The sequence below is a fragment of the Scyliorhinus torazame genome, chromosome 3 (genome assembly GCF_047496885.1).
Source record: "Scyliorhinus torazame isolate Kashiwa2021f chromosome 3, sScyTor2.1, whole genome shotgun sequence".
Taxonomy (NCBI): Eukaryota; Metazoa; Chordata; class Chondrichthyes; order Carcharhiniformes; family Scyliorhinidae; genus Scyliorhinus; species Scyliorhinus torazame.
Window position 1 is genome coordinate 167,600,888 of NC_092709.1, and position 12,833 is coordinate 167,613,720.

At 54.0% G+C, this 12,833-nt stretch overlaps 1 protein-coding gene across 3 annotated transcripts in view; it reads right to left on the minus strand.

Moving 5' to 3' along the window:
* Positions 1-12,833, minus strand: part of LOC140408803 (protein sel-1 homolog 3-like) — a 142,170-nt gene that overhangs the window by 14,082 nt on the left and 115,255 nt on the right. For all 3 annotated transcript variants that reach the window (XM_072496521.1, XM_072496520.1, XM_072496522.1), the window contains exons 22-23: positions 12,337-12,439; positions 7,721-7,793 (exon numbers count right to left, since the gene is read on the minus strand). In XM_072496521.1, coding sequence (XP_072352622.1) covers positions 7,721-7,793; positions 12,337-12,439 — 176 coding nt within the window. The remainder of the gene's footprint in view (positions 1-7,720; positions 7,794-12,336; positions 12,440-12,833) is intronic.

Here is a 12,833-nt window from a genome sequence, read left to right on the forward strand (position 1 = left end):
GGGGGGGGGGGGGGGAAATCGCGCCGCGCCGGGCCCCCCCCCCGGCGATTCTCCGGCCCGCGATGGGCTGAAGTCCTGCTGGTACTATGCCAGTCCCGCCGGCGGAAATTGAGCTAGGTCCCTTACCGGCAGGACCTGACGGCGCGGGCGGGCTCCGGGGTCCTGGAGGGGGCGATCTGGCCCCCACTGTGGCCTGGCCCACGATCGGGGCCCACCGATCCGTGGGCGGGCCCGTGCCGTGAGGGCACTCTTTTCCTACGCGTCAACCGTCAGCCTCCGCCATGGTCGAAGCGTAGGTGACCCACCCCCCCCACCCCGCGCATGCGCGGGGATGACATCAGCAGCCGCTGACGCTCCCGCACATGCGCAGATTCGCGCCGGCCGGCGGAGTCCCTTCGGCCCCGGCTGGCGTGGCGCCAAAGGCCTTCCACGCCAGCCGATGGGGCACCAACCACTCCATCCCGCTGGGGCCCCCCGCCCTGCCGGGTAGGGGAGACTCCCGCCCCCTGTTCCTCAGGGTACGAAGGTGGCTGCCACCCGCTGATGTCAACCGGGCCTGGATGCAGGTGGCAGAGGTCGTGAGCACTGTGGGTCCCACCTCAAGGACCAGACAGCAGTGCCAGAAAAAGCTGCATGGCCTCCTCAGGGCGGCCGAGGTGAGTAACCCCCACCTCTGTGCCCCACCCACAGCCCGCACCCCCAGAGGGCAACCGCACCCCACCCTGCACCACATGCCAACATCCATACCGCCTGCCATGGCTGGGTGCCTGGCACACCCAGGCCAGTAGCTGTGGACCCCTGGCGCTGCCCGCATCCAAGTGTCTCACACTGTGCATTATCTGTCTCCCCAGGAGAAGGCGGCCCACAACCGCCGGATCTGCAGCCCCTCTCCATCATAGAGCCATGGTTTTGGACCTGGTCAGTGGGGTGGGAGAGCAGGAAGATGCAGAGGCAGAAGTCGGATTGGACAACCAAATGAGACCCCAGTGCATTGTGACATCCCCATGGCACGTGAGTCTCCACACCATGCCTACCCTCGATCTCACCATATGTCTTGTCTTGTATCTTGCAGGGTCACTACCAGACGATGAGGAACGGGTTGGTGTCCCTCATCCCCAGGCGCAAACCATCCACTCATGGGGTGACGAGGCGGGACCGTCCAGGGTTCCTCACACCCGCAACACTCCAGAGCACATGTCATGGATGACAGTGGCTTCTCGTCACTGCTGTCACCAACACCCTCCACTATCCCAGAGGCACTCACCTCGGTTGGGCATTTCAGTGAAGTGGCTCCTGGGGTACTATCTGGTGCACTCCACACCTATGTTGCAGTCCATCAGGTGGAGGTAGGAACCCCCTGGGGAGTAGACAGTCGGAACATGGCCTGGTCCCAGGGACTAGCTGCCGTCCAGATGGGTCTCGCACCTTTGGAAAGGGCGGTCGCATCAATGTTGGAGATGCATGCGCAGAGCCAGGACTATATGAGGGGTGTCAGCAACCATCCAGCACCTGTAGGTGCAATTGGTGGGGTCCTACTGCCTGCAGGAGCAGGAGGCAGTGCTGAACATGCATGCTACCCAGGCCAACACGGCATGGGTAACGTTCGTGGTGGAGGCCTTGGGTGAGAATGTATCGGCCATGGGTAGGATGGCCAGAGCGCTCTGTGGGCCAGTAGCTGAGGCACAAGACAGAGCAGCCATGTCACAGGGTCACATGAACGTTGTTGTGGTGCTCCAGAGCATCTCCCAATCACAACGGGTTATGGCTGCGGGCGTAGAGAGCATTGGCCTGGTGCTGGCTGACCTAAGCCAGACACACAGGGACTTGGCACGGTCCCCGAGTGACGTGGCACAGTCCCCGAGTGACGTGGCACAGTCCCAGAGGGACATGGCACTGTCTCAGAGGGACGTGGCACAGTCCCTGTGCACCAAGGACACGAGCAAGGAGACCCTGGTCGAGACGAGATTGGGCCTCCTGGACTAGGAGTGCCAGGTAAAGCAGAGCTGCCGGAGCTTGCCCTGGCCGCATCCCCATCCCAAGGAGTATCCTGCGGGCCATCGGGCACCTTCAGGGACGAGAAGGTGATGGGGCCCGTGACACCTGCAGGGAAGGGTGCCGGAACACCGCAGCACCTCCGAATCCCCCTCCACCTGTCTCCAGCCATTCTGATGGGCAGCGGCCAGATGAGAGTGACACCACACCACCTGTGACACCCAGAAGACAGCCGGGCCTATCCAGCCCCGGTTGTCCCAAAGGGCGGCCGCCAAAGGGGACCCAGGTCACGGGGAGGGGTACGCAGCAGGCTACCTCCACTTCTGATGTACTGCCTGCGGGACCACCAAGAAAGAACATTAGGGCACGCAAGGTTAGCAAGTTAGACACCTGTTAAGTTGGCACAGATACAGCACATAGGATAGTGTTAGGGGCTGGAGCACAGTTGATGTACATAGCACTGTCACCAATAAATGCATGTTCACCGACATTCCAAACTGCCTCGGCCCTCTGTCCACAGGGTGTGAGGGATGGTTCAGAAGATATAGGAGCTGAATTAGGCCATCTGGCCCATTGAGTCTGCTCCACCATTCGATCATGGCTGATCTCATCCTGGCCTTAACTCTACCGTCCTGCCCGTTCTCCATAACCCCGCAACCCATTACCAATTCAAAATCGGTCTAACTCCTCAAATTTGCTCACTGTCCCTGCATCCACCGCACTCTGGGGTAGCGAATTCCACAGATTCATAACCCTTTGGGAGAAGTAGTTTCTCCTCAAATCTGTTTCAAATTCGCTACCTCTTACCCTATGACTATGACGTCTTGTTCTAGAATGCCCCTCAAGAGGAAACATCCGCTCCACGTCTACTTTATCCATACCTTTTATCATCTTGTATACCTCAATTTTCTCTCCCCTCATTTTTTTACACTGGAGAGAGTATAGGCCTAAACTGTTCAATCTCGCTTCATACAACAAATCCCATGGGCGGCGGTGGGATTCACGCCACGCCGATCGGGGGCCGCTGTCAGCGGCCCCCCCGGCGATTCTCCGGGCCCCGATGGGCCGAGCGCCGTCCATTTTTGGCCAGTTCCGCCGCCGTGAATCACTCAACTCGCGCACCGGCGGGACCTGGCAGGTGAGTATGCGTGGGCGGTCCTCAGGGGGGCGCAGAGGGATCCGACCCCGGGGAAGGGCCGCCATGGTGGCCTGGCCCGCGATCGGGGCCCACTGATCTGCCGGCGGGCTTGATCCGTGGGGGCACCTCTTCCTTCCGCGCCGGGCCCCTGTAGAGCTCCGCCATATTGCCCGGGGCCGGCGTGGAGAAGAGACCCCCCCCCCCTCGTGCATTTGCGAAAATACGCCGGCCGCTCCACGTATGCGCAAACTCGCGCCGTCCCTTCGGCACCGGCTGGAGCGGCGCCAACCCCTCCAGAGTCCACCTAGCCCCCTAGAAAGGTGAGTATTTCTCACCTTGGGGGGCCGTTGATGCAGGAGTGGTTGGCGCCGGTTTTCCTGCCGGCGTGGGGACTTAGTTCCCAGAAGGGAGGATCCCGGCCCATATTTCTGGAATCAACCTATTGAACCTCCCCTGAACTGCCTCCATTGTCACTACATCTTTCCTCAAATAAGGGGACCAAAACTGTGCACAATACTCCAGGTGTGGTCTCATCAATGCCTCGTACAGTTGCAACAACACTTCCTTACCTTTATACTCAATTCTTTTTGCTACAAATACCAACATTTCATCGCTTTCTTTATTATCTGCTGCACCTGCGTGCTAGTTTTCTGTGACTCATGAACGAGGACACCCAGATCCCTCTGCATCGGAGCACCCCGAAGTCTGTCCCATTTAGATAATAAGTTGCCGCCATTTTCCCGACCAAAATGCATGACCTCTCACTTATCCACGTTAAACTCCATCTGCCATATTTTGGCCCACTTTCCTAACCTATCCATATGCAAGGCTCTTGGTTTCCACATTGCAACTTACTGTTCCACCAGTTATTGTGTCGTCTCCAAATTTGGCTATAGAACCTTCTATCCCTATATTCAAGTTTTTAATATAGATTGTAAATAGTTGGGGCACAAGGACCAAACCTACTAGTTGTATCTTGCCATCCAGAAAAAGACCATGGGCGGGATTCTCCGACCCCACACCGGGTCGGAGAATCGCCGGGGGCTGGCGTGAATCCCACCCCGCCGTGTCCCGAAGTCTCCGCCACCAGAGATTCGGCGGGGGCGGGAATCGCGGCACGCCGGTCGGCGGGCCCACCCCCGCTGATTCTCCGGCCCGCGATGGGCCAAAGTCCCGCTGCTGGAATGCCTGGCCCGCCAGCATGTATTAAACCGCTCCGGCGGGACCTGGCAGGTGAGTATGCGTGGGCGGTCCTGGCCCCGGGGAGTGCCCCCAGGGTGGCCTGGCCCGCGATCGGGGCCCACCGATCCGCGGGCGGGCCTGTGCCATGGGGGCACTCTTTTTCTTCCGCCTTCGCCATGGTCTTCACTATGGCGGAGGAAGAGACCCCCTCCCCTGCGCATGCGCGGGGATGACGTCAGCAGCTGCTGACGCTCCCGAGCATGCGTCGCCCGGCGAAGACCTTTCGGCGCCGGCTGGCTTGGCGCCAAAGGCCTTTCCCGCCAGCCGGCAGAGCGTAAACCACTCCGGCGCGGGCCTAGCCCCTCAAGGTGAGGGCTTGGCCCCTAAAGGTGCGGAGACGTCCGCACCTTTGGGGCGGCCTAACGCCGGAGTGGTTCACGCCACTCCATTACGCCGGAACCCCCCGCCCCGCCGGGTAGGGGAGAATCCCGCCCCATTTCTCCCAACTCTCTGTCTTCTGTCCATCAGCCAGCCTTCTATCCAAGCTCATAAATTACCCCTAACCCCATGTGATTTAACCTTGTAATTATCGTTCTGTGCGACGCCTTATCAAACCCTTTCCGAAAGTCCAGATATATTACATCTACAGGATCCCCATTATCCACTTTGTTTGTTAGATCTTTGAAGAACTCTCGCAAATTAATCAAACATGATTTGCCCTTCATAAAACTATGCTGACTCTGATGGATAGCACTTTGGCTCTCTCAATGTCCTATCGTAGGATTGGATGGTTTTGGGGGGGGGGGGGGGGTGCTGTGTGGCAGGCTGGTGATGTGGGGTGCAGGTTTTAGATGATGGCACTGGCCAGCATTCTCAGGGCAGTCAGTGGTACCCCCAGTGACCCACCTTTGAGGCAGCAGGAACCTGGGCCAGCGACGTGGGGGCACCCTGTGGCAGGGCCTAACGGTGTGTGACCCACCACCGCTCATCAACATACCCACCCCACCACTCCGGACCACAGCCCCCTCTAGAAGGACGATGGGTCCATGTGATGGAATGGCTAGCACGCATGCAGGGATCACCCGGGCGGACAGTTGAATGTGACACCAGGGCGGGAGTCAGACTTTGCAGAGCACAAGAGCTCATCACGGAGTTGGTCATCACCATCCTCTGCCCCATGAACCAGACCCGCTGATATTGCTGACTCAGGGCGAACACCCAGGGGGTGTTCGGAGAGGGGGTGAGGGTGCAGGGAGGGGAGGGAGGGTGGGGTATGTAGGGGTGGGATAGGGCTGTTGGTGGCCAGGCCCCCTAGTCGGCAAACCTGGAGGCAATTTGATTGTCCCATGCGCGACGGCCCTGGCGCACATGTCGTACAGCCTCCTGTGCCTGCCAGGGTCCCATATCCTGTGCATCGTGGCCCTCCTCCACATCCTCCTTGTCGGGCAACACATGCCATGCCTCCACCTCCTCCTCCAGCATGTCGCCCCTCTGCTTCGTGATGTTGTGGAGGACACAGCAGGCCACCATGATGCGGGAGACTCTCCCAGGGCTGTACTGGAGGCCCCTCCAGAGCAGTACAGGCACCTGAACCGTGCCTTCAGCACGCTGATGCACCGCTCGATGAGGGCCCTGGCCGCTGCATGGGCGTAGTTATAGAGGTCCTCGGTGTTGGATTGAGGCCGCTGGATAGGCGTCATCAGCCACGACTGCAGCAGAAAATCCCTGTCGCCCAGCAGCCAGCCCCTCACCCAGGAGAGCGTCTCAAAGGTGTCGGGCACCGTTGAATGTGCCAGGACAAAGGCACCGTACATTCTGCTGGATAGCAGACGCAGACGTGCACAATGTGCAGCCAGTGGTCGCGCACCAGCTGCGCATTGAGGGAGTGGAATCACTTCTGATTGATGAAGGGTATCCCCTCATGTGCCGGTGCCCCTGGGGGTCATGTGCCGTGTAAATCAACCCCTGGACCAGGGACGTGCCAGCGATGGTGGCAAATCCCATTGCTGGGCAACCTGGTGGGCTCGGTCGACACCGAAGGTAATGTATTGTGCTGCCTGGGCATACAGGGCGTCCATTCCAGCGCGGATGCCGCTGTGAAGGGAAGTCTGGGCGATCCCAGACAGGTTACTGTTTGGCGTCTGGAAGGATTCTGTGGTAAAATGTTCAGGCGACTGTAATCTTGACTGCCACAACGAGCAGGTGTCCTCCTTCATACACCCACGGTTCGAGCTGCACCATGATCCAGCAGATGACGCACGGTCTCTCTGCTCAGCCGTAGTAGTCGGCAACACGCTCGGTTCAGCAGGTCCTCATACGACAGGCACCGCCGGTGTACATGAGCCTCATGCAAACACCTCCTTCTCACCTCCACCACGGCCTTTTGGGCGGCCTGCTTTCCATCCTCACCAGCTGGCTCCTGCTCCGCTGGGGCAGGTCCCTGATTTGCAGAATCCTTCCCAAGCAGCCCCTGCTCTTGCAGCCTCAGTGCATTTGCCACAGCTGTAGCAGCCAGGCAGATGCAAACCAAACCTGGCAGTACACTGAAATCAATTTTGTGCAGAGGTTAAAGGGCAGACATGTTAGCATGGCGAGGACCCGTGCCAACCTAGTCCAACGGGATATGCACTGCAGCCCCGCCCCCGGGGTGTCCCCTTCCCCCTTCCGATCCCAGCCCCTGCCCCCCGACACTCTTGCCTCCGTACCATGCCCCTGGCCCCGTCAATGCCCATCACTGGGTGCCTCCTGCCCCACCATCCGCCCATGCCAGCATTACGCTCTGTTGCGCACCCTCCTGTGGAGTCTAGCGTGGGTGCCCTCCTTGGATGGGCCGGATGTTACCCCGCCAGCAGGGTGCCACCTGGTTGCGGGGGGGGGGGGGGGGGGGGGGGCGGCGTATGTCACCAACTGAAGCCACGCTTGGTAGCATGCGTGTGGGCAGGGACCGCGAAGGGGGCTGCACGAAGGGGGTGAGCACCTGTTGGCAACCTTGCTGTAGTGTGCCATGGATCCTGTGTGCGACGCACGGGTTGCACCTACCTGTCCGGGGGCAGGATGAATGGGAGCAGGGGCGCAGAGGGCAGGCGGGGCTTGGTGACGGCCGGTGTTCCTGCGGGATGGGCTATCTGATGGTGCCACTAGTGGGGCATCCACGCTGGGGGAGAGGGGGCAGTGTGCCAGGGAGGGTGGCAGGCCAGTTTGCATCTGTCCACACTTTGGGTGCACTCTGCACCCTGCTGCCCCTGCAGTGGGGCAGCACCACGAATGGTTGCACTGCGGGGTGGTTTGGGGGGGGGCACCCATACTACCGGTGGCGCTCCACCAGAAATTGTATGTTCCCACTTTTCTAGAAAATATCTAATAATTAAGAGATTGTAGAATTTCTCCCAAGATATCTCTGTAACTTACCCATGGAGTCCCAGTAGTGCTTGACAGCAAAAACAATTAACGTTGACAGGAGCACTGAGCCTGCAGTATATAACTGAAAACAAACACAAAAATGATTTAATGGCTAATTTCCAATTGCTTCAATGGGTAACAACTGTTTCACAAGACACAAACTGACGGGTGTACATTCTGGATGATAAGAGTATGTACGTATTCTAGGCTCAGTGACAAATACCTGTAATTTTTATGTGGAAACTGTACATCTTTTAAATCTGTAGCTCAACATATTATTGGCCGATGTTGACCTGATTAGGTCTTGATCACAGTGACCATTCTTGGTCTCCAGCTCTCAGAAGCCGAGCTAATGAAGCATATTTATCATTTTACACGAAGCACGGAAGGTTTAATCTTCTGAACATTTAGATTCTAGGGAATTGACAGACGCTATGCATGTGAAAACCTATTTGGCAAGTACTTTTGTCTGCTAACACTTGTTACTTTTTTGCACATGATACTGATGTGTATCGTCATGATAGTCATGTTTCATTCTGGACGGCTGGTATGTGATGCAGAGCGATGCTAGCAGCGCGGGTTCAATTCCCATACCTGCTGAGGTTATCCATTGGTATGACGCTCAAGTACCTCATGGTGTGGGAATGTTATGACACGCTGTTGAATTCCAGCCACATAGGCCCTGGAGACCCAACATAAGTGAATTAAACAATAATTTGTATATATTTTCTGAGATCTTTGACCCTCGACTACTCCAATAACTTGGGCACCAGATTTGTAAGTAAAACTTAATAACTGTTTATTTATAACATGAAAAGAGATAAACAGCTGCACCATGTGTCTATCCTGTGTGTCTGGGTGGAGGGGGTTTTGGGAATAGTTAGATTCGCAGACCATTGTTTCATTCTTACCATTATATATTCATCTTTTTTCTTGTTATTTATTATCAGTTTTTTAATGTTTTACTTATAAATCTGGTGCCTGTACCTCATTGGAGCAGCCAAGGGTTGAATATCTCAGGAAAATACACACATTATTGGTTAATTCACTTGTGTTGGGATACTGGGATCCTGGGGACTGGAATTTGACTGCACACTCGCCCAGGGTGGTGTAAAACTATAAGCTCACCGTGAATACGACTTCAAGGTTGGGCCGCTATCCCATGCCGCCTCCCATTGAGGATCTTTTACGCAAAGTACGTTCATTCACTAAACTCAATATGAGCCACGCGTATTGACAGTTGGATGTGGCCTCCCAAAAATATGTTCCAGTAAGTATGCACAGAGGACTTTACAAATACACCCGGTTGCCTATCGGGGTTTCCTCTGCCTGTGCTATATTTCAATGAGTAATGGAGAATGTCCCGAGTGAGTTACTTATTCCCGAGATGGCAGTCTATTTAGATGATGTGGTGGTCATGGGAGCGACCGAACAACAGTGCCTGGAGAACTTTGAGGCAGTACTGCAGCATTTCTTGGAGTCTGATGTCCGCTTACAGCGGGTGAAATGTGTCTTCAATGCGAGGGAGATGGTCTACCTCGGTTACCAGGTAGACTGTGAAGGCTTACACCCGGTCACAGACAAGGTTCACAGACAAGGTGCATGCCTTCCAGCAGACCCCTAACCCGACGGATGCTTCAGAGCTTCATTCATTTTTAGAATTTGGTAACTATTATGGCAAGTTCCTTTTGAACCATGTGACCACGTTGGCCCCCTTATACCAGCGCTTGAAGAAGAATCAAGAGTGGCCGTGAAGGAAAAATGGCTTTTTTTTCTGGTCGAGAGACAGTTATCATCTTCTGGATTACTGAGCCACTATGATTTTGCCAAATCCTCACTCATATCATGGGACACATTGCCGTACGATATTGGGCTGTTCAGTTACATCGGATGGAGAGTGGCAGAAAATGGCCAATTGCTTTCGCCTCTCGGACGCTGGCTGTGGCAGAACTAAAATATGCACAGATCGAAAAGGAGGGTCTGGCCATGGTCGACGCAGCGAAAAACTTCACCCACAGCTACCATTTTACTATTATTATTGACCATATGTTTTTACTCGGTCTTTTTAAGGAGGACAAGGTGCTCCCGTCCATTGCCTCCGCAAGGATCCAACGCTGGGCCCTGCTGTTGGCCGCTTATGAATATTCTTTAGAGTATCAGCCAGGGACCCAGACAGCGAATGCCGACGAACTGAGCAGTTTGCCTTTGCCAACTAGTCTCACATCACCCCCCCCCCCGCCCCCACCCTCCCTCACCTCGAGGGCGGACAAAGTGGTCGCCACTCTAAACTTCATGGATTCTTTGTCTGTCATGGCGTCTCGGATCAATGAATGGACTCAGACAGATCCGGTTCTCACAAACGCGCAACACATTGTGTTATATGGAGGTTAGCATCGACAGCTACCAGGTGAGTTCAAGACGTTTTCGTTCAAACTGTCCAAGTTTACGAAGGATGGTGTACTGCTATGGGGTACTCCTGACAAAGGTCAAGAGCTGACATGAAGAACCTCCACAATGGACATCCAGTGATATCTGAAACAAAGATGTTGGCACGGAGCTATGTCTGGTGGCCGGGCCTGGATGCGGACATTAAGATGACACAGCAATTCTCCGTCCGTCAGGAGCACCAGAAGCTCCCACGGGCTGTGCCCTTTCACCCTTGGGTGTTCGCCAGGATGGCAGTGGGCACGATTACATGCTGACTTTGCCGGCCCATTTCAGGGTTCAATGTTCCTCCTCTTAATTGACCCCCCATTCAAAATGGCTGGAGATGTGACTGTCGTTTGGCACGCATGGCATCCCTGAAGTGCTCATTACAGACAATCTTTCATGAGGGAGAAATTCTTGGGGTCTTTGAAGATGAATGGAGTACAGCACATCCAAACCGCCCTATGCCACCCGGCTCCTAATGGTTTAGCTGAGCAGATGATACAGACATGCAAAAGAGGCCTCAGGAGGCAGTCTTCAGGTTTAATGGACACTAGGCTGGCTTGTTTATTATTTTGTTACAGGACCACTCGGCAAGCCGTGATTGAGGTAGTCCTGGCTGAAATGTTGATGGGCATAGACTTTGAACCCACCCGAATATGATTTTCCTGGACATTGGTGAGAATGTGCGCCATGACCAGGAGTTGCAAGGGCGTTGCCCTGTTAGGCATCAACCACCTCGACATTTTGTACGAAGTGATTCGGTGTATATTCAAAACTTTGCAGACGGCGCCCAATGGATTTCTGGAACTATCTGCCGCCAGACTGGGCCGGTTTCCTATCGAGTACAAGGTCAGATTATGCGAAAGTACCTTGATCATATTTGGTCCAGGTGACCAATTCTTCATCAGCTTCCTCGCGAACGCAACATCTTCAGCCAGCTGCTTCCGATGCCAAAGCCCCTAATGGGACCCCAAGATAACGGAGGTCGTGAACACCATTCAGAAATGGAAACTCAAGCATCAGAAATCTCCGATGGGGAGTCAACAGTTCAGCAGCCACCGGCGGAGCAACCACTGCGACGTTCACACTGGATGCAGCACTCACCTTCTCGCTTCATGCCGCCCAATCCAGCACCTCGGGCCTATGACATCCAACTAGGCACAAAGAGAATCCGATGCCCTCCTTCCCCACAGACATCGGAGGATTCTTCGGACTTTGTACGAGAGAGATGTTGTAACCCGCAAGTATCTCACGGAGTGGGAATAATTAACTTCCCTGTGAACCTTGCTGATAAGAGCTATCCCGTTAAGGGGTGGGGACCTCTAAACAATGTATAGTTGTATGGTATATAAAGCAGGCAAGTTAGGCACCATCAAGGCAGACTCAGTTGAGATCTACCATGTGATGTATACAATAGTTCATGTAAATAAACAAAGTTTCTTTGAACTACTCGGTATGGACCCCTTCATGAAGGGGTATAAAATCCATGAAGGCCCTGCCTTCTCAATCTTGTCCCTCACCTGAGGGGTGGTGATCCTCAGGTTAAATCGCCACCTGTCAGCTCTCTCTCAAACAGGGAGAGCAGCCTAAGGTCCTCGGGGATCATGGCGACTTTCATTTAATTTTCATTCAATGTCATATGGCTTTTTACATCCAGAAGCAAAAAAGTTTCCCAAATACTTCCATGAATATAGTGGCCATTAAAATTCTAAATAATTGGAGAAAAGGGCGGCACGGTGACATAGTGGTTAGCATTTCTGCCTCACGGTGCCAGGGACCTGGGTTAAATACTGACCTTGGGCGACTGTGTGGAGTTTGCACTTTCGCCACGTGTCTGTGTGGGTTTCCACTGGGTGCTCCAGTTTCCTGCCACAGTCCAAAGATGTGCAGCTTAGGTGTATTGGCTGTGCTAAATTGCCCCTTGGTGTCCAAAGATGAGCAGGTTAGGTGGGATTACGGGTCTGCAGGGATTGGGCGGGGGAATGGGCCTAGGTAGGATGCTCTTTCAGAGAGTTGGTGCAGACCTGATGGGCTGAATGTCCTCCTTCTGCACTGTGTGGATTCTTTGAAACACGGTTGGGAGAACATTTTAAAGTGATATTTTAAGTGTTGAAAAATCTGCTCTTAAAATGTGTAATGACAGCAACATGAAGTGTAATCTCAAGCAATAAAATAGTGTTTGATGGAATACGTACCAAAGCAGCAGAGCAGATATTAATCCATATTGTTTTCAGGTGAACATGAAGCAAAGCTATAGAACATGGGACTAAACCCTCTTGCATATCAACAAGTATACACCTAGAAAAATGGTAAAAATAAAAAAACGTGTTAATACACTACCAAAACTGCACAACTGGATTTGAATTACTGCATTGTTCCTGTGCAACTATTCACATTATTGAAATATCGAACAAGCCCAGATCCCAGTCATTCATTCCAGAGGGTTTTATAGAAAACTAATAATATCTGTTGGGTTACCGCTGCACATATTTGTTCCAAATGCAGCTCATGACAACGTGTATTAAAAAAAAGAAATCTAAAGCAGAAGTCTAATTTGCTTCAACAAAGTACACATAACAACTTTATTCAATAAGTGCAGAAAATGCTGTGTGAGCCTCATTTTATTAATGATGGGCCAGGACAAGAGGTATGAGCTGGTGAAGGAGTACAGCGAGAAGTCTCACGGCACCAC